General features: G+C 36.2%; 1 protein-coding gene across 1 annotated transcript; it reads left to right on the top strand.

Annotated features, from left to right (window-relative positions):
- The first annotated feature begins 146 nt into the window (after nucleotides 1–146).
- Nucleotides 147–25,867, top strand: Nufip (nuclear FMR1 interacting protein 1). The gene is made up of 9 exons (XM_071597585.1): nucleotides 147–183; nucleotides 276–454; nucleotides 5,556–5,834; nucleotides 9,667–9,779; nucleotides 12,042–12,232; nucleotides 13,020–13,184; nucleotides 17,048–17,296; nucleotides 23,006–23,451; nucleotides 24,713–25,867. The coding sequence occupies exons 2-9, from the start codon at nucleotides 338–340 to the stop codon at nucleotides 24,926–24,928; spliced, it is 1,776 nt and encodes a 591-aa protein (XP_071453686.1). The 5' UTR covers nucleotides 147–183; nucleotides 276–337; the 3' UTR covers nucleotides 24,929–25,867.
- The last annotated feature ends 1,796 nt before the right edge of the window (nucleotides 25,868–27,663 follow it).

Below are 27,663 nucleotides of genomic sequence, written 5' to 3'. Positions count from 1 at the left end.
TTATTTTGAGGTCCTCCATTTTAACTATTCTCCGAACATCCCACAAATATTATACTCATCCTTTACTTTAAAGATTCTGCCCGAGTTGTAAATTACTTTCCCCGTCTTAAGCGGATTCGTTCTTTTGGGCATTCGGAACGATTCGGAACGATTCAGCATGCAGCACCGTGGTCACCGCGCCATGTGAGTCGGGATAACCGAGGCCGCCGTTGTGGAAAATTTGACATTGTGATAAGTCGTATTTAAGTGGTTCATTTTCAAAGAGATATTTGAAGGTTTGGACGGAACCAGTCTGGCAGGGTGTACTTTCCAATGGCCTGGTCCACCATCTAATGCTATGTCATCCAATTTTGGTCAGCACATTTCATACCCCCGAGCTGGGTGTGATTATGGCTCTACCCCAGTGTGCCCTGAAATGGGAAGCAGCCGTCATGGTTTTCAGAATTATCAATTGGTGAGTAAGATAGTTTGCTGCATCTCATGCTCAAGACGGAACAGGTTCCGCAAGAATTTGGTGTGTGTTGTAATTCGTTTTCATAATCGTCTGCATTATAAAACGAACGAATAATCAGTGATGTTTGGTGGGGATCTAGGTTAATGATTTTCTATGATGCGTTTTTATTATAGTTGTCATAGGACGTGTTTAAGTGCCATGGAAAACGTCATCGTACGTCTTTAATTATAAATGTGTCCATTTCAAGTATTATACTTTGCAGATAATCACTCATTAGTCGCGCTATTGTTGTTATTGTGTTACATTTTCTAGAATTCTTGCTTGAGTGCTGTGGAATTGTAAATACATTAGGTAGTCTGACGTCTGCTCCAGTGTCAGTGAAGAAACGTCCGGGAGCCTCTACTCAAAGCTGCAAGTCTATTGCTAAATTTGCACGACTGGGTCCACTGATGGCAATCAATGGCTCAGCATTCATTACCTGTCCGCCTTACATTGGGCGAATTTAAAAGTTTCATATGTAAGATGTAATGCAGAGGACTTGCCGGGCAAATAGTACCTTTATGAGTATTGCTGACAGCCTGTAAAAGTTTTATTGCTCGGTTTTCGTGGCTATTCAGTTGTAAAAAGGGTTTTTATACATTATATTTCCCTTATGTTTCCTTGATTCTCTGCCCATAGAGGATTCTTCACAGGAGCCTTTTCGATACGAAATGGTGAGTGTAAATCTTGCACCGACATTGCGTATGTCAGCATCGGCTGTTAAATTTTCACGATGCAAAGGAATATTAAATAGGTTGCTGGAGTGTTGTTTTGGATAAATGCGATGAGTTTACGACGTATGTAAAATTTGTTTCATCAAACCACCATGCCTGACAATTATTAGAAGCGAAGGGAGAGACCACATTGCCACCATTATGCACAAATATTGGTAGTAAATATATATGGTTGAATTTACTGCTAAAACTATTTTCCTTTGAAGTAGTTTAATCCTCCACGTCAGGTTTTCAATCGATAGATTTCTAAACCGAGTTTCACACACAGCCATAGAACCGGCAAATGTAACATCAGTTACCTTGAAAAGTACTTTTTGGTATTCATTAAGAATATAAATGTATAGAAAATTAGGCAGTCCTAGAACCAGCTTCAATACTTAGTAAAAAACCTTGTAACTCTACAAAAATGGGGAAAAATTATCGGAAGTACAATTCCTTCAATGTGTATCATATTCAAGCAATCCAGGAACTTGTCCACAAGTTTTAAACAATAATTTTAGAATTAGATTAGTTAAAGAAGGCCCTAATTGTGTTAATGGGGTACTCATGAAGGGTAGTAGAACTGGATTGCATTTGGGTTTTTAAATCCTTCCAACCTCCCAAACTAAACCTTTCTCCCCACTAATATTTTCCTCTCCTGATCCATCAACCGCGAATCATCCAATCCATATGCCCCTCTTGTTTATTCTCCTCTCAATTTCCCCTCTTCTAGTTCTGTAATTATCCCCTTAGTTACTTATCTCACGTCATTGAAGGTGGTTTTAACCACCAAAATATGGTGACTTGTTTTTTTAAATCCAATTGAAAATAATTGATGATAATTGGTTTATATACTCCAAAGAAAAAGAGGTTCTCTATTTCTTTTACCACCAGTTCTTTGTATTCATTTGCTGCTCTCTCACAAAAATTGGATGAAGAGACTTTCAAGCTAAAAACTGAAATGTTTTTCAAACCCATAGAAATTGTGCTACTCGTACAAAGAAATCTAATTTTAAGAGCATGGGACAGCATCTCTATTGTCTCTTGGTGAAAATATTTTATTTTCATTATAATGAAAGGATAACAAGGGTTGGTATCCCACTCTCACCAGGGTCAGCGATAGCTATGGAAAGTTATGTGGTCTGTTCTCAAGACATTGAAAAGTTAGCAAAGATGATTCATGTTCAAATATCCAGGCAAATATGACTTTTTTAACTCACAAAAAGAAGTGAATGAAGTGCTTCTGGAAGGGAGAATCTTTTTGGTCACCTACACCTTTCCCTCCCTTCTAGATACACTATATAGAACCTTCCAATATCTGCTGGATATTTATTTATTTTATTTAATGACTTCATCGGGATGAGACTGAAACTACAGTCCCTTCTTCCACCTAACCCCTAAATATTACATTAAAAACAATTACAAACACCCAAGTCTTAGTTGGAGGCGAACCTACATAGGCAGGAATCAAACCTGCAATTTCTGAGTGGGCAGGAGAGGACGTTACCCTATTGCCACTAAAGCCTGCTGATCTTTATCCTTACTGAGGCAGTGAAACCTCTTTTAAGACTTCAAGGATTTTAGAAGATTTTATGTGAAGGAGTAGAGATGACCAGCTTGCTGCTTGAAGTGCTGGAAGTAATTTTTGGGTAGCCATTCAGGGAAAAATATGCTTATTTTTTTACTGTTGTGAGACAGGTTAGTTTTACCCTACTGATGACCAGCCATTGCGACAGTACGAGTAATCCTGCTCAGTAAAAGAGGAACCACAGGTTTGGATACTCAGTTCACGTACTTGGTCAAGTGGCCGATGGTGCGATGCTAGCAACCTTGGGATTAAACCTGAATGAATCTAAGGCAGAATCCCCTCTAGCCGATGAGCAATAGCTATTTGAGAAAAAAGAGATGCCATATGTCATTATTTACTACTATTTACATTTGTACGTGGAATTGTCTAGTGAACTTCATTGAATCAAGTGGCTATATTTTGATAATGATGTCTGCCAGAAATGCAGTGAGATTTCCTTTCAAAAAAGAGCGGCAATCAACTGTAGGCTAGAGCCCCTACAATAAAAAGAGACGTTTCAGGCGTGATATGGTGGAATATCATGATTAATTAAAAATAGCAATTTTCCACAAAAATAAAATTTAATGCGACCGGTTTCAATGTTACTACATCATCATCACCTGATGATGATGTAGTAACATTGAAACCGGTCGCATTAAATTTTATTTTTGTGGAAAATTGCTATTTTTAATTAATAGAGCCCCTACGTAAGAATAAGGAGTCCAATTTAAAATCAACAAGTTCTAAATGCTGCCATAAGTTTGGACCTCAAAATGTTAACCTTTCCGGACATTCCTTTTCTAATAGTGTATTTTTCTTGGCTAGAAAAGGGCCTAAAGTATTTACCGAATATTCCTATGTCTGTAAAAGACATAAAAACCTGGTGTTTGACCATGAAGTAGCCCTTCAGAAAGAAAATATAACCGTTAAACAAGATGTTTCCCAGTACCTCCTTAAAATCTCACTATCAGAAGTAAAAATGAAAAATTCTGAAGAATGAGGCTTCGAAGTCTATTATACATTCTGTGACATCTAAAACTTGATCATCCAAAAAAGCAGATAAAGGCACTTGTATTAGAAGAAAATACTTATATCACAAAATGGGAAGATATTCATCAGAGACAATAATGTTGAAGTACTTCGTTCAGACCCAACCCCCAGGCAGGTGGGTTTTCCTCCACTATTTATTTAAAAGGTGTGAAATGTTCAAGCTAGTGAAAATGAATCCCTCAGCACCATGATTTTTTGGGCTACCAAAAGTTCACAAAAATGGGATTCCGATCAGACCAGTAGTATCAAATATGTCAGCTCCCAAACACTTACTAGCAAAAAGACTTCATGAACTCTTGAGGTAGATTTCCAAATTTTAATATGGTGTTGTGAATTCCTTGGACCTTTTCAACAAACTAATGAAAAAGGTCATTCTGAAAAAGTACCTCTTTGTTTCCTCTGATGTCTGTAACCTTTTCAAAGCTGTGACCCTCACAGATGACATTCTCCCAAGAAATCCATCCCAGTGCCTGTTATTAGTGAACTCTGCTTATTACTAAAGACATTTGCTTCCCAATATTATTTTATATTTAACGGCACATATTTCCAATAACCCAAAGGTTTAGCCATGGGCTCACCCTTGTCTCCCCTCCTGTCTGATATTTATATGGACTATTTGGAAAAAGTTTTGTTCCCCTTTAGCTTATTCTCTAATTGATAATTTATTTTGTTGGTTTATATATATATATATATATATATATATATATATATCAAAATTGACAGAATTAAAATGTGCTAGAAACTTATCTAGTTGCCATTCAGAAACTGTCCACACACAGAAGACATTGCTTATATATATATATATATATATATATATATATATATATATATGTATATATATAAACCAACAAAATAAATTATCAATTAGAGAATAAGCTAAAGGGGAACAAAACTGATAAATACAAAAAAGTGACAATAAAACTCATTTTTGAAGTTTGGACTCTTTTGGTGTAGTTTTGTCGTTTCTTTTTAAATTTTATTATGCATATGATAACTGAACCAGTCACAAACATATTGTGCTTTATAATTATGAGTATCTTTCCAAATTAATATTTACTTACCAATGTTATCCTGATGAGATTTGTAACTCATCCAACTGGCCATAAAAGAGTACCTAATGATGAATTGTAGGAGAAAGTAGTCTCCCCAATTTGTTGATGTCATATCTGCTGCTTGAGATTTTTGTTGTGTTGTCATTGTTATTATTGTACTCTCCTTTTAAAAAAAATGTGTGATAAAGTCACCTATGTGATTGCAATGGGTGAGAATACTCTTTCAATAGTAAAGCTGCTGTTGGAAAATATGAATACATGTATACATTTGTAATCACAGCTATATACATTTATTATGACTGCTTATACTATTCAATTAGGTTGCATCAGGAAGATTGCCATAAAATCAAGGAAGAAATACATACATTTTGGGCCTTGGTTAAAGTGGCCAATGCCATTACTTTCTTAATTCTCAGTTATTTGGTTAGATGCAAGTTTCTTATTGCAGATCAATACATACTTGTTCTGAAATAACCAATGTTAATTAAAACTATTTCTGAATCTGGGAAACAATTAAAGTATGAGCCAATTTGATAGTATAGGCTTTAATTTATATTTAATTTTTATATTTCAACTTTTATATTTAGATTTTATGAAACCTTTCATGCATTAGGCCATTTCAGGACTAAGGCTTAGAATTCTTTAGATGAGATGAATAATGCATTCTTACTATTTTTCAGGGTTGGAACAACAGCCAAGGTTCGTTAAACATGGGGTATTTTACGGGGCCAGCAATGATGGGCCCTCCTCTAAAGGGTGGGAGGCCAATGCGAGGCAGAAGTTTTGGTGGCGGTGGGCGGTTCAATGGTCCTGCAAGGCCCCAAAGTTCTTCGAGTGGTGATTACTACTGCGATTCATGTGAGAGAGGGTTTATGACTCCAGGAGATCTGCAACATCACTTACAAAATGACCATATAGTTTGTGGATTAGAAGGATGTACCTTATCTGCTCATCCCAAGGTAAGTTCAAGCATGTGATGAAACACAAAAAGCCTGCATACTACCTTGATCAAAAATTTCCCGGAATTTATTCAGAAAATTAAAAATACAAGTTTATTCATCTAAATCTATATTGTCCCCTTCAAAGTAATCCCCATCGACTGCAACACACTTATGCCAGCGCTTGATCCAATCCTCGAAACATTTTTTATATTCGGTTTTCGGTATGTCCATCAGTGCTTCCTGCGATTTTTCCATTACTTCCTCTCGGCTGCTAAAACTCGTTCCCCGTAATGGTTTTTTAACTCGATTGAACAGAAAGAAGTCACAGGGAGCCAAATCAGGTGAATTCGGTGGCTGTTGGATGGTATTTGTTGCATTTTTCATCAAAAAATTACGAATAATGATAGCACTGTGCGACGGTGCGTTATCATGGTGCAAAATCCACGAGTTTTCTGCCCACAGTTCTGGTCTCTTTCGGTGAATTGCTTCACGCAAACGTCTCATAACGCCCAAATAATACTCTTTGTTTACTGTCTGGCCTTCTGGCAAAAATTCATGATGCACTACACCGTTGTAATCCATGAAAACCGTCAGCATTGCCTTCTTTTTTGACTGAAAACGACGTGGTTTTTTTGGTCTCGGCTCATTTGGTGAACGCCATTCACTTGCCTGATGTCTGGATTGCGTGTCGTACTCATAAACCCACGTCTCGTCTCCAGTAATGATCCTTTTGATGAATGTGGGATCGGATTCAGCCTCGCATCATCATCATCATGTCTTTTGCGACGTCAACACGGTCTCTTTTTTGCATGAAATTGAGGTCTTTTGCTGCTACACGACTGAAACCCAAATCATTAACCACAATGTCTTGGGCGGATCCATAGGCAATGTTCAAGTCCTCCGCTATTTCTCTGATGGTTAATTTGCGGTTATTGACCAACATTTCTTTTACTTTATCAATTTTTTCACCGACTTTCGATGTCGATGGTCTGCCACTGCGTTCATCATCTTCGATTGACTCACGACCACTTCTGAACCGCTCGTGCCACTGGTAAACGACCGTTTTTTTTAGAGAATCGTTGCCGAAACACTTTTCCAACATTTCCAACGTCCGTGCGCCACTAAATCCGTTTTTTACGCAAAATTTAATACAAGTTCGTTGTTGCAAATTTAAATCCATTTCTGCAATTGTAAAAAATCGCCAACACACACAGAGATAGATGTACTCTTGGCTACGTAACTTTTGCAAATGTCAAGTTATGGCACTAAGATTTAAAGGGAATATCAACAACAGATGTACCAATTTAACAAAAAAAACAGAACTCAAATCGGAACGATGGGAGCGCCACACGGTGGTTATTCCGGGAACTTTTTGATCAAGGTAGTATTACTATTTAAATCAAAAGTCCATCCTTGAGTACTTCTTCCATTGGCCTTCTCAACCTTGAAAAGTCTTTCAGGTGAACAAGAATGAAATGCAGATTTAAAAAAATTGGAAGAATGATAAAAAAGAGCTTTATTCAAATTATGCTCCATTGCTAGTTATGCATTTTTCTCATTTTTTGGGCAATTTTTGGATACCACAGTAGTTAAAATCTATGCTTTTTGCCACAAACCAATTATTGAACCATTTTTCACATCTTCATACACATGAAAGTGCTTCTCAGCAAGTGCATGATCCATTGATACAGACAAGTGGTAATTGGAAGGAGCCAAGTCTGGTGAGTAAGCCACATAGGGTAGAACTTCCCAGCTCAGTGCTTCCAGGGTGTCATGAAATGGTTTTGCTGTGTGATGCAGCATTGTCATAAAGAAAAATCACTTTGTGTTGTCTCTTATGGTATTCTGGTCTTTTTTCAAGAAGCAAACGGTTTAAATCGAACAATTTTTGTTGGTAGCATACAGTATTAACCGTTTTATCAGGTTTTTACAGCTCATAATAGACCACACTCTTCTGGTCCTACCCAACACAGAGCATTGTCTTTCTGCCAAAGCGATTCGGTCTTGTGGGAGATGTGGATGGTGCGCCTGGGTCTTCCCCTGATTTTAAGCACTTGGGATTCTCGGAATAAATCCACTTTTCGGCCACAGTAATGACTTCCTTTTGCATAGTGTAAGCAAAGTTTATTTGTGAGAGGCAGATGGAGAGTAGAAGTAATGTGTTTTTAAGAGGTAGGTGGATACATCTGCCTGTCGTTTAACTCATATGGTACCCATCTGCCAGTCTTCTAAATCTTTCCCATCTCTTGTAGGCGATTGAGAACAGCTTGTTGACTAATGCTCAATTGCTCTGCGAGTTTTTCATTTGAGAATCATCTTTACCCAACAATGCTTGCAATTCCACATCTTTGTACCTTTTTGGTAGTTTTCCGTGCTCCTTGTCTGCAACATAGAATTCACCACTTTTGAAACACTGATACCATCTTTCACATGTATCTTGTGATGGAACATGTTCGCCATATGCTTCTCAAAGTAATTGGTATGATTCAGCAATAGTTTTCAAATAAAAACAAAAAAAAATAATACTGTCCACGAATGCTCTTTGTTTGGTATAAATTTTGACATACTAAACTTATCACTCATGCGACTCTGTCACTTGTTGACGGCTCAACAAAATAGCATAAATGTCATCTTTATGCCACTTACTACATTGGTGCACCATTTCTTCTCTAAAATCCATATTTCATACGTGTACACCTGGAAATTCTCTATTTTGTTCTGTAGCTTTTCGCAGAACCTGTACTCAATGGTGAGATCAATTTTCTCCATTTTCACAAATTCACTGAAAACATTCACTATTGATGGCTGCCGAACAAATACTAAACAACGTAGTGTCTTCAAACTTGAAACATCTGCTCTATAGATTGCATACTTTCTAATACAGTGATATTTTTTAAACAACTGCGGCCATCTTTATGTCAGACTGGGTACTTCTGGGCCTTTCCATGTAGATAAACCCACTATATACATGTAACCTCACTTCAATCCTGATCGTTCTTCACTTTTAGTTAACTGCATAGTCAAAACATAGAATGTCATGAAGGTGTTTTCATGAATATGCTTTCACCTCCTGCCAGCAGTGTCTCCACAAATATTTTCTTCTGCATTTATATTAGGCTCTTACCCCAAGCTATTCTTAGTTGAATTATAATTACATTACTTTCTGTTTAAAAAAGCATGACATCAAGGAGTTGTTGAAGGATGCATATCCCATTGGAAACATACTAATGCACTATTGAGGTAATTTATCCTTACTTTATTTTTTAAGCTTGACATAATACAATGAAAGATATCCTGACAGCATTAGAATGAACAAATTAATGCTGAAGACATATATTGGCCATATATGTGCCAGTCACAGAGACTCCATAATATGTGACTGTTGTACATATATTTAGAAGTTATACAATGGCATTATTTTAACTTTTTCTGTGGGGGGAAATGTTACTCAGGGACTTGTAATAGGCTGCAGACCACACTATGGGAAACAGTCCTAGAATAATTTCATCTGGTAGTAATGAGATCATTGGTATGCCAAGGTGAAGATATTTGGTCTTTTGTATTCTGTTGATGACCTAAGTAGACCTATTAATGTTTTATTATTTTTTTTCTTGTGCATCAATATTTCCTTTTGATTAACCTCTTATCTTAGAATTAAAAAAAATTCTTTCCATGCATTTTGTATGCATGCATTCATTCTTTTCCTAGGACATTTTAAATATCTCATAAGCATTTCAGCATAAATATTTCAGAAATACCCCTTGTATATTATATATTGTTCGAATAGTACAGTGGAGAGAATATGAAGTGACCTTTAAAAACTTGTGTGACAAAATTTTGAATTTTGTAGATTGTGGAAAAACACCAGAGAATGCAGCATGATAGTGGACTATACTCTCGTTTGGCAGGAGTATCATCTCAAAAACCAGAAGATGTGCAGAAATGGATCAATGACAGAAAGAAGTGAGTCAAATGTTATTGCAACTTGTCTGAAAAATTGGGAACCTTGGAAAAGTTTGGGTTATTTAATGGAATGGCTTAAAACTATAAAAAAAATTGAAGTGAAATTGAACGACATTGATATTATAATTCCTATATGATTGTTTCATTAATAGTTTCAAATCATTAAGAAGGATGCAGTCATACATTTCACATGATTCTTAATGTTCTAGTTTCTCGAGTGAAACAGCTCTCTGTTGGTGTTAGATCTAAGAGTGTACAGAGTTTTGACGGTTATGTGCCAAATTTTAATTTTTATAAGTTGCACCAGCTTGAACTTTCACATGGATAAGGTTTGAAATTTTGACTATGGGAATTCAATGGAAATAAATTAATCCAGTAGTGTTGCAAAACTATAACATATCACCATTAATAAAAATAGTGGTTAACAAATTGAATATAAAAGTTGTGGTGATCAAATTGCCATTTATTAAAAATTGAGGTGATATTTCTTGGATGATTGATTCTTGGGAAGTGAGAACTGTGCATGGAAGGAAAATTAGTTGGTTAATTAAATGATTGCAAGAGATATGAATGGATGTTTTCTTCATATGTGAAAATAAGTTCAAAGGGTATGGTGTCTTCAACATAATTAGCAGTGGTATAGAATCATGGGCAGGGTCGTCTAGCAGGTAGTGCTGTGGTATCATTGATCAGTGGGCTGGTTTTGATTCAGGATGAAGACTATGGAACACCCTCAGCTTCATCCAAGCTTCACATATGATTGATTGGGTATCAGGGTGTCAGATCTAAATGAGAGCTCTTCTGTCAGATTAACCTTCAGGTTGACCAATGTAGTTTGGGTTGGTATAGCATTATGGTGAAGTCAATGGTAGTTTGCATGGCAACCTGGTTGTAGGCTTACTTCTAAATTAGAGGGCTAAGATGAATGAGAGATATAATAAAGCAAAGAGACAGAATCATTGTCCTGAAGGTTACTCTGGGTTAGCATAAAATTTATTTGATGAGTTATCATTACAGCTCATATTGAACCAATAGGTGATGAGATAAAGATTGAAAGATGAGTTTTGAGTTAAAAAAGTGGTCTTGGATAAGCGGAACCTGGATGGAAGGTTAAATTATAAACCTAATATATTCTACATACATCCCCAAAAAGCATAGAAAGCATAGCACTTCCATGCAACTTTAAAGTAATGTTGACCATTTTATGACCACATTGAGGAGGTGCACCATGAGTATGCTACACAAGTCCAAATCATTATTAAAGAATCGTGGTTCCTTCTTTGCCAGCAAATTGTTATGCAGTGGAAGAGACTGGACCAGTGGCACCTGCATCATATGGGTGTATCTTCCCATTCCATGGATCTGATTCAGAGTTTTTTCTTCTCCCTCCTCTCCTAACGTAGCATTGGGCAGTTTTTGCTTCATCTCTGAACTGAAAATGCCATTGCAAAGATTCTTTGAGTATCGGGAAGATGGCGATGTTATGGCCCAACTGTACTCCATTTCCGAAGAAGTATTTCTGAAATGCTTCAAATAATGCTACGACTCCGGGGAGGTGTGTGCACAGTCCAGAGGTGACTGTTTTTAAGGGAATCTGAATGAATTTTAAACATTTTTCCCATCCAAGTTCAGATACTTTTTGAACTGACCTTGTTATTCATTTAATGCTTAGAGACTTTTCTTGTTCTAACAGTTGGAAGAATGCTCATGTTTTACTTTACAATAAACTCTCCTTGCCCACTACTTGAATCTTTGTTCTTGCTGCTGATAAGGTGTGCAGTTGTGGCCACAAAAAGAACATGTTTTCCCTGTGTGGGGAACACAATGTTACCAGACATCAGAGACTTGGATTTTTGACTTTGTGTCTATGAAATGTCAAACTTAGAATTTTTCCATGATTTTAAATCCTATGCCCACCCTTCCTAACCCCATTCCCCCTCAACACCACCTTCTATCACAACCTTCTCCCCTTCTTTTCCTTATGGATAAAAGTGTAGAAAAGATGTCAGATCTACTCCCTATACACCAGAAGATGACATAGTACAATAATAAGTTCTTTAACTTGTGGAAATTTGATATTATTTGGGCATTAATATGTTCCCAATTTAGTGTTAATAATTTGACCACATGCCTGAAACTATGTGATTAAACCAAGTATTTGTTTGGTTTAGTCCAAGTTTTTTGATGAACAGTAACCAAAGAATGTGTATGCACCAAAGGTAATTCCAGTAAGTATACTGAAATCTGATATTTCTTTCGCAGGAATTACCCAACAAAAGAGAACATTGACCGGAGAAAACAGGAAGAGGAAGAATGCTTGAAGCGTGGCGAGTCATTGGGTCCATTCAGGGGACGTGGGAGTCGATTTGGCCGACAGCGGGGCAGGATGAATCAACGAGGTCGTGGCTTTGGGAGAGGTGGCCAATCATGGCAGGATAATGGACCACATGAAGGTAGAATGTATAGCATTACATCCCTTAATCAATGCTTGCATTTCAAATGGCAAACCAAATGGTATGGGTAAATACAATATCCAGTGGTGGGAGCAATGAAACCCTGACCAGAGATTCCTCTAATTCATATCAGGGTGATGCTTCTGGTCGTGCCCAGCATGAAATAGAAGGGGTGTGATTTTCTAAGCACTGGATCTTTTTGTCGAACCAAAGGGGAATTAGGAAAGAAAACTGTTCTTCGTTCCCAAAATATATGATTTACCAATGCTTTATGGATTGGTAACAGGTATTTTCTCACCTATTGAACTGACCTTCAGGTGGAATTTTGTGTGTTTGATTAATTGAATACTAAACTAATTTTATGTTACTTTTGAACAAACATTTTTTTTTACATAAATGTTTTTCAAATTATTCAATTGTCATCCCTCTTATGTAAAAGTTCAAATTTTTCTATATCTTCAAATGCATGTGATTTGTGACTCTCCCATACTTATGAGATATGAGTCTCTCTTATGTAATATTTTGTTTGATAAATATTAAGCAAGATGGCATCCATCTGTGCTACATTTCTATGGTGATTACACATGTAATCCTCAAGTCATGGGTAAATTTGAAACTCGATAGATTTTTTCTATTCAAAACGTACAGATCAAGAGTGACAATTTTGAACCACTGTTATTTTTTTTATGTGTAACCAAAAGAGGTAGAGGGGCTTCTTAAAGCTCCACATGTTTTCTTGGTCTTTTCCAATGGTCTGAATTACTGACTGGTCTCCCCAATCTTCAAGGGAGGGGTTTCAGACGAGGGATGCACCAGAGAAAGTTTAATGGCAGGGGTGGCAGGCATCAGCGGCAGATGAGGGGACGTCAATCCAAGAAGATGTCTCCTGGTGAGAGGTTACCACACAGTATGGATGATGAGCCAAGGGAGATTCCCATGTTCCAAGGAACTGGTAAGTAAGAGACTTCTTAGTAGACTATACACACGTGAAAAACATATGTTTGTACATTAATGTTAAAATCGTTATTTCAAAGTTCAATAGACCAGAACATGCCCCTAGAAAAATTCTGGTTCATAAGAAATGACTTGAAAGTGAAAATTTCTTATGTTTCCCTTTTTTGGTCTCTGCAATCGTGAAGTTATATTATTTATATATTCGGCTGCAAAAATCTTGGCACATTCTGTTGTTAACCCAATACATATGTTGTCCTCACTTTCAGTAGAGTACACTCAATGAATGCTTAAAAATAAATTGCTAACCAAGATTGAGGCTTGGCATACAGTGAATTGCTATTGACTGATATAACGCATCACAGTGAGACCTCAAATTGTATTTTTTGTGTGGACCAATGATAAATGTGATTTAAATTTGGATGTTGGTTGTGTAAAAATATTTTAACCCCTGAAGCATGTTTAGTGTTCCATTGATATATTTTATAAACTTAAATGAAGCTATGTATATATATATTTTTTATAAACCAAAAGTCATATTTTTTATGGAAAGCATAGATTATGTATTTTATTCAGCTGGGTAATTAATAATCAACTAAATATTCTAATTCCAATTTTAGGTTTTTTAAATGGATCCAGTTTTTTTAGACCCTCCCCTTACATTTTTTCTACACTGGAATTGCTTTTTTAGCTCTGTAAAATTATGCATTATTCTAGGTCAGAACATTTGCAGTAGAGGAAATCGAAAAATTTTGAAAAAGCCATGGCCTGCCTTAATGATTCCTTTTGGTATGGTAGTACTCAAAGCAATAAAAGCTGTGGCCAACATTGACTCAGAGTTGGAAACTGACTTTATAATGAACTTTCTAACATTTCAACATTCTTAACCTTTGAACATTATTATTTATATTTTGATAATAGGAATCTATGATTGATGATGTTTCATTAATGCCTCACAAAAGAAATTTTGTGACATTAAAGGTTGCTTTTGATAGTTAGGGACCTTTGTAGTGATCCTATTACACCTCTGGGATGATGGCCATAGAGTTCTCTAATAAATGACCGTAGACCATAATGTGTGTATGAATAATGAAAAATCTCCCCCAAGATTGTGCAAATATCTCTATACCCAGAAGTTTTTGTTGCATATTTTGGCTTCACCTTTTACTATGTATTATCATTCTGCCATAATTATATCTGACTGAGAAACATCATTATATGTACAAAAGGTTGGCCATGAAATGGCCAAAAGTGAAGTATGTATAGAATTTAATAGCAATCAGAATTGCACATCACAAATGAATATTGCTTGACATGTCAATAGAAGAGAAAATGATTGAAAACTATGATTATGAATTAAGGAATTCGCAGAACTATATTATTGATAGGAATGAGCTCTTACGACTAGTAATATATAATAAATGTGAAACTCCAATAGCCGTAAACAGTTTACCTTTCTAAACAAAGTAAAAATGAAATTAGTTGGCTAGCGCCACAAGTCAGGAAGGGGTAAAAGGTAAAAAAGGAGAGGATAAGAAAGGTGAATACGAATACGCGTATTTCGGCCACAAAGTAGCCCTCTTCAGCGTACTGAAGGGTAATCGTCACTACAACACAAGTCGAAGTGAGAAAGGGTAAGGGCAATCCGAAGAATATATCGTGTTACATGTGGGGGGGGAGGGGGGGGTGGTGAAAAAGACAAAAGCCAATGGACTAGGCTGATGGTAGAGGAGTTTGAAACGATAGGTTATATAGTGAGGGGGAGGGGGAATTACATGGTCAAGGAAATGACCGTTGCAAAAAGGGGAAAAAGTGAAAGGGAAGCTTAACACAACCGTTAAGCGAACATAGAAGGGGGAGGGAGAAGTGAAAGGCAACCTACAACAAATAACCGTTGAGGATGTGGGAAAAAACCGTTACAGAGGATGAAGGGAATACCAAAAAAACGGAAAATTGACGGTTAGGGAAGGGAAAGGAAAAGAAGCACAAACGTTGAAGAGACTATAGGTTTACAAAGAACTAAGGGCATTTTTTAAATTTAACAGGGAGAAAAGAGAGGAATATGAAGCTTTGGTTTGCTTTGACTGGTGGCGCTAGCCAACTAATTTCATTTTTACTTTGTTTAGAAAGGTAAACTGTTTACGGCTATTGGAGTTTCACATTTATTATATATCACAGAACTATGGTTTAAAATAGAGATAACATCATTTTAATTATTTTCATGCTTAAATAGTAAATTTTCTAACTGTGCAACTTGCTAATCTCATCTCTCCATTTTGGATCCTACTCTAATCTTTACTCCTCATTGTCTAACTTTCTCTTCTATAGAATTGTACTGGAATGGAAGAAATTAAACAGATGACAATCTTGTATTTGACTGGTACTCCTTCTATTTTAGTCAGTCTCTTTTTGCTCAGAATTAATATCCTGCTCTCTGGATCATATCGCTTAGTTCAGAATCTTTTGGTGTGTCATTGGATGATTCATCCCAGATAGTTGGACTTTTTTAGGAGGTGGATAGGGAATGGTCAAATAAGAAACATGGAACAAGTCAGAAAGCTGCTAGAAATAATAGAAACTTGTAATCTGGATTGGTTTGGATGTATATGAAAGATGAAGATAGAGTGGTAGAAAATGGAAGAAGATAACGATAGACTGTCTTAAGGAAATGTTTGCGTTTAAATATGTGATAAATAACTAAGAAGTTGACCATGAATAAAATATAGAGAAATGATCAGGGTGGCCATTGAATGGAGGCAAGAAACCTAGAAGTCTAAAAACAAAGGAAAAATATAAAGATAGAAAGTGATGGACTTCATACGCTGAGAAACATTATGGAATAATGTAGGATAAAAATCACAGGTTAAATATCCTTTTATGTTAACCCCTACTGATTCCAGGTATTATGTGGCATTTGACATAAATCCCATTCCCGTCAAATTACTCTGATTCATGTGAAGAATCAACCCACCCCAAACTTCTTCCCTCCATTACCATACAACCTCTCCCACATTCAGATAGAACAAGATGCCACAAAAGCCTATGTCATGGTAACCTCAAGACAGTTATGTGTTAACATTGAAACCAGTCAAGGTATCATATTAACTTGTGCAGAATATTTCAATGCGTTTTCTATTTCTGGAACAATGAAGATGTTACTTTTCCTCTGGCTATTAAAATAGTATTATGTTTAAAAAATCAGTGATCTTTCTTATTGTTTGGAATATGTTATTTTCTATTTTGCTCAATTTCAATATTTGTGGATTACTTCCCAACAAGTTCCCTTAATTTTTATCTGCCTTTAGTGGAATTTATATTTTCTGAGTTTCAATATTTTTATATTTTCTTTCAGTTATATTATGACAGTCTTGATCAAAATTTAAGTGAAATATCTTAAACCAATGTCATTCCACTGCTCATATTACCTGATTTTCAAATAACTGCTTCTGCTAATAAAACCTTACTTATAGCAGACAACTATGACAGTTGATATTTTTTATTATCATTCTAAAATTGAATAATATATGTTTAATTAGCCAATGCCTTAGCAAAAACTAATTTTAATGATTTTAATTTAAAATGTGTCTGTTAAGTATAAAAGCTAATAGTTATATGAAATAAGGAAAAAAAAACAGGAAAATCAGTTTGTAAACTCCTGTAGGCCTGTTCAATTTGTCATATTTTCATAAGTGTAACTTCACGTTGTTACTGAATAGATTTATATGCAGAGGTGTTTGTGCCATAAAAAGGGCTAAAACTTGAGGATTACATTAATTTAGGATGTACAAATTTGAGGTTTCACTGTGCATGTAAGTTGTGCACTATTGCTTCACCCATTATGTGAACTCATTAATATCATTGCAGCATATCTCCTTGGAGTAACATTAGAGAAGAGCCCATCATCGGGTGAGGAGCAGGAGAATTTGGAGGGCACGTTCAGTGATTCGGAGTGGGTGGAGGAGAAGCAGGAGGAGGAGAAAGCAGATACAAAGGGCAGTGGGATGGATGACCCAAAAGACAAGGAAGGGAATGCTGCCAAGAACAATGCAATCATGTTAAACAATGCCTTGGGTTCTCTCATGGGCAATTATGCATCTGACAACTCTGATGATGGTAATGTTAAATAGATGTGTAATAATTTTTATCATGGTCAGTCTTGTTTCTAGGGTTTCACACCACTGCCAATGACATATTCAGGGGGTTAAGATTTTATAAGATCATGTAACTTGCATTTCAAAATGTTATGAGACACCGTGTAAGTCCAAGAATTTAACATTTTTTTACAATTTTTTACAGTAAAATTTTTTAATGTTGTGGTATTATTATTTTGCCATAGTTCTGCTCGAAGATTGAGCGAAATGAAAGCTATTCTGGCTACAATGAAGTTGAGTGATTTTTGTTAGAAATCACCTTAAGGTGCATAATATTCATGGTGAAAACCCTAGCAGGGAGATTGATTTTGAGTTTTGTGGCTTAACTTTATCATTTGGTGATATAAGAGTGTCTATTATGTGTATATACAGGTCATGTCATGGTTACTTTTCTGTCTTTATGGACCTTTTTTGCTAGACCGTACATGTTATTACTAAGAATTCGGATGGTAGTATTATCTGTGGTAATTTTAATGTTGGCTTTGATTTTTTCTCCACCCAGAAGAATCATTTACTGGATAAACCAATGAATTTTGACTAAACCTCTTCCATAAGCGAGCCCGCCAAGGTTACCAGTTCCTCCTCCACATTCATAGATAACATCTTCTCAAACATTGTACCAAATGAAAGTCTAACCTTGGATACTCATTTCTATGGCCATAAAGCCCTGTTTTCAAAGTTACTTTTCAATAGAGACTACAGCACTATGCATAATAGGATTCAATACAAGCGGTGTTACTCTTCCTCAGCTCAATTGCATTTCCAATGCTTACTACAAGAACAATGCTGGGAGTGTGTGTTTACAAATGATGTCTTTGATACTAAATTCAACAACTTCCATGACATTTTTGCATTGTTTCAATGTGTTTCCCTTTGTTGCCGGTAAACACTCCAGTTCTCCATAAGGCAAAATGTAAATAGGTAACTGTAGAAATTGAGGCTTCTACTGCCATTCTAAAACAGGTTTTCTATAACCTGAAATCAAATGAGTCTGTGCCACTGAGGGCATACTATAGGTCCATTGAGAAGGAACATGATAATTTGGTGACAAAGACGGAGAGAAACTTCGGCACTGACATCTTAAAATCCACTAACAATCGTAGTAAATCTGCTTGGAATCTCATTAAAAAGGCTACTCAGTCCTCAGAATATCAAATATCTAGTATAGATGCTGTTTGTCATAATAATCTTCTGGTTACAAGTCAGTTCAATGTTGCCAAACTACTTGATGAAACTTTTCTCAATTCAATTATCAGACTGCTTAATAATACAAGTCACCAACTAAGTCCTAATACACTATTACAGGGTATGCCTCACCATGCTCCTACAATCTTTCTCTAATCTGCTGATGACAAAGAAATTAGCAGTGTTATTAAAAAAATGAGTAAGAAACTCTCAGCTGGATATGGCGATTTACCATGCTCTCTATTAAAAGGAATGAAAAATCATTCAGTAATCCATGTTACACACTTGGTCAATGAATCTCTATCCTCAGGCATATTCCCCAATAGGCTAAAGGCAGCCAAAGTCATACCAATATTTCAAGGAAGTGATCCTCAAAAGATGAATAACTATAGACCCATTTCTATCCTATCTGCGTTCTCCAAGTTACTTGAGCAAGTAATGTATAATAGATTGCTGTGCTTCTTAAGCAAATTCAATATCCTCTCTGATTCTCAATTTGGTTTCATAAAAAAAATCAACTGAAACTGCTATAAATAAATTCATTCATGATATCCTGCTTGAACTTGAAAAAAAGAATGATGTTATCGGTGTTTTCTATGACTTTAAAAAGGCTTTTGACTCAGTAGTAACAGTATTTAGGGGAGGTGACCGACAGCTGAGGTCATTTGCGCCATAGGGGATGGACAGGAAAGGATGAAGGGTGGAGAGAAACCCCGCATCGGCATTAGCCTACTCTTTACGAAAGGCGCCTAGGGGTCTGCAGTTAGTCGTCCCATCCAACAGACGGCGTACTACCTCAAAGTGCCATCCACAAAGCACCTCAAGTAGGGATAAAGATACCTCTGAAAAATATTCATCACCGCCGGGATTTGAACTCAGGCCCTCTGGGTGGGAAGCTAGTTCGTTAGCCACCGCACCATCTCAATCCCCTTTTGACCCAGTTGATCATATAGTATTACTGAGGAAACTTGAGAAAAATGCCATCTCTGGGATAGCCAACCAATGGGTAAAATCTTCTTTTACAGGAAGATCACAAGTAGTTAAATTGTACTATTGTACTCAGCTGAATCAAAATCATTCACAAACTCAAATCCCTTGATGATCAAGAGATGTTATCCTCAAGGTTCTATACTGTGTCCCCTAATATTCCGTTTATATGTCAACAACCTTCCTCATCATTATGTCAATGAGTCAATGTTATGTATGAAGATGATACAACTCACCTAGCCTCCTCCAAAAACCTAAACTATGTCATAGTCCAGAGAAGCAGTTACACTATGAGTAAATGGTGTGACATTCAATTTCACCTCCACCAAAGGAAAATTACAGCCTCCCCTCTTGTGAGGATAAATGGGTCATGTAATGAGGGCTCTACAGTTTTACTGGCTACAGTTCTACAGGCTCTTAAGTTTTTAGGGATACTTATTCATGAGTTCCTATCCTGGGAAGCTCATGAGGATCAACTATGCCCTAAAGTTTCCACAGGATGCTACCTCCTGAGAAAAATAGTTACCCTGGTTGACACTTCTACTGCTTTCTGTGTATTATGCATTTATTCAGAGTAGACTGAAATATGGAATTGCTTTGTGGGGGCACTCATATCATTCCATGCGCCTCTTTAGACTACAGAAATGGGAAGTAAGAATCCTAGGAAAATTTCCAAGGGCAAGTAGTTGTAGACGCTACTTTTAAAGATTTAACATTCTAACTCTTATAAAAAGAGACATTTCAGGCATGATATGCTGGAATATCATGATTAGTTAAAAATTGGCAATTTTCCTCAAAATAAGATTTATTATAACCTGCTTTGATGAAACTACATCATCATCACCTGATGATGATGTAGTTACATTGAAACTGGTTGTAATAAATCTTATTTTGTGAAAAATTGCCAATTTTTAATTAATTCTAACTCTTCCCTGTTTATATGTATTTCATACATACATAATCTTTGTGTAGCAAAACAAAGTCTTTTCACTCTGAAAACCAAAGCTGATATACATAGCATAGGAGGTTGTACTGGCCTTAGAGTAACTGCCTACAACTCATCCATGTTTGCTAAGAACCCTGGATATGCTGGTGTGAAATTCTTGAAAATGCTTCCTATAAAATTAAGGGAAATTGATAATTTTTTGTTATTTTAGTCTAAACTGTATCAATTCCTTTGTGAGCATCAATGCTATACAGTTTATGAATTAATGTCCATTTCTCTAGGCAAATGACTTTAATCATAAATAGCTTAACGAAAATGCTCCTGTTAGAGCTCCAGGTTCTTTGTTTGGTTTGTACTTTGTAAATTTAAATTTTTATTTTGAGAATATTCTGACTGTATTATTCATGCTGTGATGTCCTCAAAGAATATTAGTAGGCAATGTGAAGTGTTCCTTATGTGTTAAAAACATGTTTTATAGGAACCAATAAGGATTATTATTATTAAATACACCTTTCAGCATAAAAAGTAAGCAATTCAAATGCCAATTGCAATCTAGTTCAAAAGAGGATTTTCTCCACATTTTTGCAGAAACTATGCAACATTTATGTGTATCTATTAGAGCTTTAAACTCTGTGTTGAATTTTACTACGTCAGGGTAAACATTTAAGTCCACTGATATCCATGCTGTTTTTGCCCGAGCTGACGTGGCCATACAGTTTCTGAAGTCCTCTGATTGAAAAACATTGGGAAATTTGCTTGAGGATTAGAGGTTGGAGTGGAAATGACTTTAATATACCCTACGACTGTTGGGTTCCTCCTGAGTGAGCATGTTGAGCAACAGTGAGGGCAGATGTTTGAATGCCAGTTTTTCATCTGCATGTGCTAGTTCTTTTACACTTATAATAATATCGTTTAATGTAAATGTCATAAAGGTTAGATACACTCTTATGATTTATAATATGCTGCATTTTTGTTTAATTTATCCACATAAAAATACAGAAACAAATTGCACAGCTTTCAAGTGATGACAAAATTTGCTCTCAATAAAAATCTCTTGTAAATGTGCAATGCTACAAAAAGAATGTTAGAATTATCTTACCTCACCATTTGAAAAGTTATCAAAGATTTATCATGAAATAAGCCACAGCCATAACAAAATGAAGAACTATATATTTCCACCATGCCCATAAACCATGATGAAATTTTCAATTGCAAGTAATATACAATGTCTGTTCCAAAAATAAGTAGAATGATATTTTCCCGCTGACAATGATGGTTTGAGTAGGGAGATTTGTGGCAGGAAATGTGGTGGGAGGTTTTGGGAAAGCAATGTGACCTGTGTCAATTGTCTTGTGGGTTACAGTGTGTGGATCGCTGCTATACTGGACCCCTGTGTGAGGGATGCATAATGAATTCCCAATGCCATGTTACATGGATCAATGATAAGCAACAAAAGTTTGTTAAGCTCGGAAAATTGAGTTTGGGAGAAGAGGCAGTGTTCTAAGGAATGGTTTTTCTCTAGAACAAGATGTTCCGAGTGGGTAGAGAGGAAGTTGATGTTGAGGAACACCCTGGATGTGGCAGAAATTTTACCAAGAGTGAGAGACATGCTCAATTCGAATTGATGAAGAGGGTCTCAGAATGTTAGCAGGCAAGCGTAATATTTTGAAAACCACAGTGCATTGTATTATTACAGAAGATTTTGCCATGATACAGGTGTTTGCCGAGGTGGTCCCCAAGGTGCTGTTGAAAGATCAGAAGGGTACTCGGGTACTTGTGTGAAAATTTTGCATGATCTTTTGGACCTCAGTGAAAGTGATCTACAGTCCCAAGGTGGAACCATCAGACTTCTTTTGAATACTTGTGGACAATTATTACAATGTTATTGCTGAAGTCATGGTACATGGTGTTTTTTTGTAATTTTGACATTCTGCTTGGACTTTTTTGGCAGTCTTTCATTCTATCTAGCGGCTTTCTGACTTGTAATATATTTCTTATTTGATCATTCTGTATTCAACCTCATCACATTTCCCCTACCATGGAACTTGCAACTTTTGTCTCTGAATTTTGAATCCAACTTTCACTGGCATAGAATAGTACTAGAATGAAGGAAGTCAAGTGGATGACACCTTTACATTTGACTGGCACTCATGTTATTCCAAACAAAATCTCTTGTTACCAAGTAAAAATGCTTCTTGTTGAAAAACCGATGAATGAAACTTGGTTTCAAACTGCAATGGGCAGCTTATCTATATTGTTTGGACCGGTTGGAGAAGAAAATGTCTACCATTTCTCAAGGTACTTGTTTCCATAACCCTATTGAAGTACCACTGTGAATACTCCCACTTCCTTAGTTCAATAGTTTCAGCCTCAACTTTGTGGAAGTTCATTTTAATGAATGAAAAAGAAAGAACTTCAGTGAAATGTACCTAACCATAATGCATCTCTAGGCAGTGATAGAGTGGCTCCTTTTGTTTATTACATTTTGATGAAAGCATGAAATTAGAATTTACACCGCAGAAATCTTGATCACATACCCTTTTCTTCTACCAGATGATCCCCCAGTGGAGATGAAGACAAGGGACAGGAAAGAGGATGTGCCTACAAGTAATGATGGACCAAAGGAAGGGAAACTCGCTGACCCGAGTCCAGCCCTGGAGGAAAAAGCAAAAGCCTCTGTGGACAATTGTTTGCCTGAGGCAGCAAAGGACAAGGATGAGGGAGAAGAGAGTGATGGGAGTGCCCCGGAGGAAGTGGCAATAGTGAGAGTGGAGGTGGAGGGGGAAAAGGGGAGTGAAGAGGTGGGTGTGGCTGAAGGGCCAAAGGAGAACATCGCAGAGGGAGTGGATGAAGGAAAGAGGACTAGGAGGAGCAGGAAGAGGGCGAGGGGTAAGGGGGAAGACTCATCCAAGGAGAAAGCCCCTGATGGTGATGTGAAAAGACCACAGGAAAAGAGGATGTACACGTTGCCCCCCAGGCATCCCACGCTTCTAGAAGAGGTAAGAGAGCAGGTGACTGCATCAGACCTCTTCTTTGAAATCCTGAGGTCTGCTGCAGCATTCTTCCTGACCCTCACATTGCATGCGAATGCCAATGAGGCACATATTTACATATACATTCCAAACATGGGATCTGTTTCCTACTCTACTGTGAAAGTAAGGATGGGCTTCACTGCATGGCATTATTTTCATTGCCCTTGAAAATAACATTGAATGTTGGTCTGCCAAAATTTAGGTCCATAAAAAATAGCTATTTATACTAAACCTATGTCTCATTATGTCACAAAAGTTAATCTGTTATGTAGATATGTGGTCTGCACTTGTCATAGTCTGTTAGTTCCAATGAGGGTTCAAGTTTTATTAAATACATGTATTATAAAGATGAAGAATGATAAACTGGTAATTTTATGTCATTGTTATATTAGTGACATATTATGGTGTGAATAACTGCTGCTTTAAAATCATAAGGCCTATTTTAATCGATGAAGATTTGCATGCATAATGCTGCAGGTATCCTAACTTAGGAACTGCATCTCTTAATTCAATTACATATAAACTTCAGAGTACAAAATCTGTTATATTTGTTTACTTTAGTGTACTGAGATAGAAAAAAATTGACATGGAGGGTTTATTTTCATCCTGAATAATTTTAACCTTTGAACATCATTTTGAAGCCTCTAAAAAAGCATAAAAGTGAGGGTTAATTGAAAAGTAAGGGCCATTCTCTTATATTTAACTATTGACAGGTGAGAACAAAGTTTTACACATGCAACACCGCTATTCATTGATTCGGAAGCCACTGAAGTAGTTGTTTTGATTCAGTAGTTGTTTGCCTGTCAGTGAATGCCGATAACTATGTCTTCAAAAATCATTGCTCCCACCAGTTGCAAAATATGTGATGTGATTCAATTAAAAATCTATAACTTCTCCCATTAAGCTTTACACATCTAATGTCTTCAACAAATAAATTTCATTGCATATTTTGTTTTCCTCCGTAATTTTGACTGGCGATTGTTTACTTTTTACTTATTACAGCCTAAAATTCATTGATTGAAACAACATTTAGCGATATGCATATCATAAAAAAGATGAGTTGGGTATGATTTAACTTGTGAATATGGACTGGTGAGGTGTTTTTTGTTTTTTTCTACTAAGCTATTTGCTGTTTTGTGAAGTTTTCAGTTTACAGGCAATGAATTGACATCAGAAAGAATATATCGCAATATTAATAAAAGTATTCTGTGATTCTAACCTTTTACAGCTTTTGAAGAATGAAATACGACATGAACGTAATGTGATCCTCCAGTGCATTCGTTTTGTTATGGAAAAGAAATTCTTTGATCCGGAGCCAATGGTTGGAGTAGAAAAGGAAAACACCATTGAAAGGGAAGGGGTTGAGAACTTGACGGCAGGAGATGATGGAACTGTTGCTGTATCAGACGCAAGTGCAGAAAAGTGTAGTGAAATGAATGCTTGATGGAGGTGATTAGGTTGTTCAATTGACTAAGGAGTGAAGACAGTGGTGAACAATGCCAGAATTGATGTACAGTTGTTTGGTTCTCGTAATATTTAAGGGAATTTAATTTTTGTTTGAAGAATGTTGTTTCCATTGGATCAGAAATTTTAATTGAATAATATATTCAGTTTGGTATTGGCTAGTGTTACTGGAAATTTGCTGACTGACTGAATCTGAATTTGTTCTTTTCCACTAGCTCAACCTATTTCCTTTGAAGCCATGTATCCTGAATCATTGCAACTCAAGTGTTTGTGGTGATGAAATGTATTGATAATTCTACTTCCGAAGCTGTTAGAGAATGTTATTAATGCCATGGAATTTCTTTTAATAATATGTTATGTAATGTTATAAATTTTCTGTTAGCTGAATAGCTACATGAGTATATTTGTGAGAAAAATGATTAATTGAAGTCCTTTTCATATTATTGTTATTGACTTTTTCAAGTATCTGTGAGAAAAGAGAATTTTTTTTCTGGTCATGTCTAGAAGGTTCACAATTTACTCAAATATCAACTCTGCAATCCTCAATTGACCCAAGTTTTGTAATTTACCATGGTATCTCCCTTTTCGGCGCAGGAAATAATTGATGGATGGATTAAATTCTGCATGGAGCCATGAATTTAATTTATTTCTTGGGTAATCCCTCTCCTGGGAAATGACTGTAATTGGTCACCTGAACTAGCAAATGGCAATAATGTTTTCTGCGGTTGGAACTGGATGGAATTGCAGGCTTATTATTATGGTACAAGTGTAACGATAATGCTCAGCAGAAGAGCTGCCTGATTCAAAATATTATCCAGATTGGAGCAGGAAATACAATTTTCATTATCATCTCTTGCTTGATAATAAAGGTACTTTGCATTTGAAATGTAATACCATGTGTTTTAAGTTTAATCCTTGCTTTATTGGCTGATGAGAAAGATAGGAAGAGATATAGATGTTTCAGGGTTTACTCAAACCCCACCATTTCATATTTTGCAAATAGCTTTATTAACTCTCCTTGGAATTCCAAAGAAACTGCGGGAGATGCTGCAACAGTAACTTTTAATGGAGTCATCTGCTAATGTGCATTTCAATGCAACATTTTCAGAGTGTAAAAATCATCCCAGTCAAGGCGGAAGATTTTTACACTCTGCAAATGTCTCCTTGGATTGACGATGTTATTTTTTAATTGCCTTGTTCAGCCATTAGCTATTTTACATCCTAACCTTAGAGCAGAAATCTTCATAGTGCTTAAAAAAAAGAAGTTTGGCATCATTTGAGTTAATGTAACAATCCTCAATTCAATTTCTCTAATTAATAAATAACCTTGCTTGGTTCTGAGACCTTTACTCTTTGATGAACTTCTGCCTTGCAAACTTTGTTTTGGCCATTCTTAATGTCTTAATATGGATGATTTATTAAAATAATGGAAATGTCTAAAAATTATTTTGACATTGAATAACTTTGCCATGAAATTAAACATGCAGTTATTATTACTACTTTTTATTTGCCCAGAGATCACAATACAAAAATACCAGGTGGGTGGTGTATGTACATGATATAAGGCACGTCAATGAGGAGCAAAGACACAGGCTCAGTTAAGATACATAAAAGAAATGCTGCTCATAGTTACATAAATGTTTGGTACAAACCCATGAACATTAGCTGTAACGTGCACATACAATATCAAATTCAGAAAAATCATTGATCATTAACATGAATCAGACCATGACCATTGCTAGAAACTAGAAGTATGAACTTACTGGTTGGGAATATTGTTGAGATATTCGTCAAACAAGTAGAACATATTGTTCTGTAGATATCTTTTTAATTTATACTTGAATGCAGCAGTTCCCTTTGTATCCTTGATACTTTTGGGTGGTTTGTTATATAATCTGATGCCCATTTCATTGGGTCCTAATTTCAATGCTTTAGTTCTTATATTCCCAAAATGGATGTCATTCCTTCCTCTGGTGTAATGATGATGATAGGCAGAGTTTAGAGAATAGTTACCAATGTTATTTTTTATATATAGAATTAAAAACATAATGTAGATGCACGGGAGTGGTAGCAAATTAAAGTCATGGAAAATAGGCCTTGATGGAGCATTGTGAGGTTTCCTGGTGATGATTCTAATAGCTTTCTTTTGCATTTTAAAGATGCTTTGAGAAATAGCAGCTGATCCCCATAATATTATACTGAAGGTTATATTTGAATAAATTGAGTAGTACAGTTTTACTTGTAGTTTCATACAGGTGTCTTAATAATTAGCAAGTTGAACTGAGCTTTTGTTGAAGGGCTTTTACATAAGTATCCCAAGAAATATTTGCACACAGAGAAATACCTGGAAATTTGCATTCTGTTGCATGCTCAATTGATTAGTCATTGATTTTTACCAGCAGATCATCTTACACATTCTTATTGTGTAAAGTATATTATTTTACTTTTATTTATATGTAAGTCTAGAAGGTTGTCTGTACACCACTTGTTTATTGAAAGTGTGACAGACTTAGATTTTTCCACTAGGCTGAGATATGTTTGTGTTGATATTATTACATTAGTTACAATGATGTATACCAGAAAGAGGAGTGGCCCAAGGGTTGAGCCTTGTGGAACACCTTTGTTAAATTGGTATGCTTCAGATGAATATTTTGACCCATCAACTGATAACACTACTTTCTGAGTGCGATTATGAATATAGGACTTCATCCAGTT

Source organism: Hetaerina americana, unplaced genomic scaffold (assembly GCF_022747635.1).
Source record: "Hetaerina americana unplaced genomic scaffold, ioHetAmer1.1.p SCAF_9, whole genome shotgun sequence".
Taxonomy (NCBI): domain Eukaryota; kingdom Metazoa; phylum Arthropoda; class Insecta; order Odonata; family Calopterygidae; genus Hetaerina; species Hetaerina americana.
This window is presented reverse-complemented; position numbering and strand designations above follow the sequence as displayed.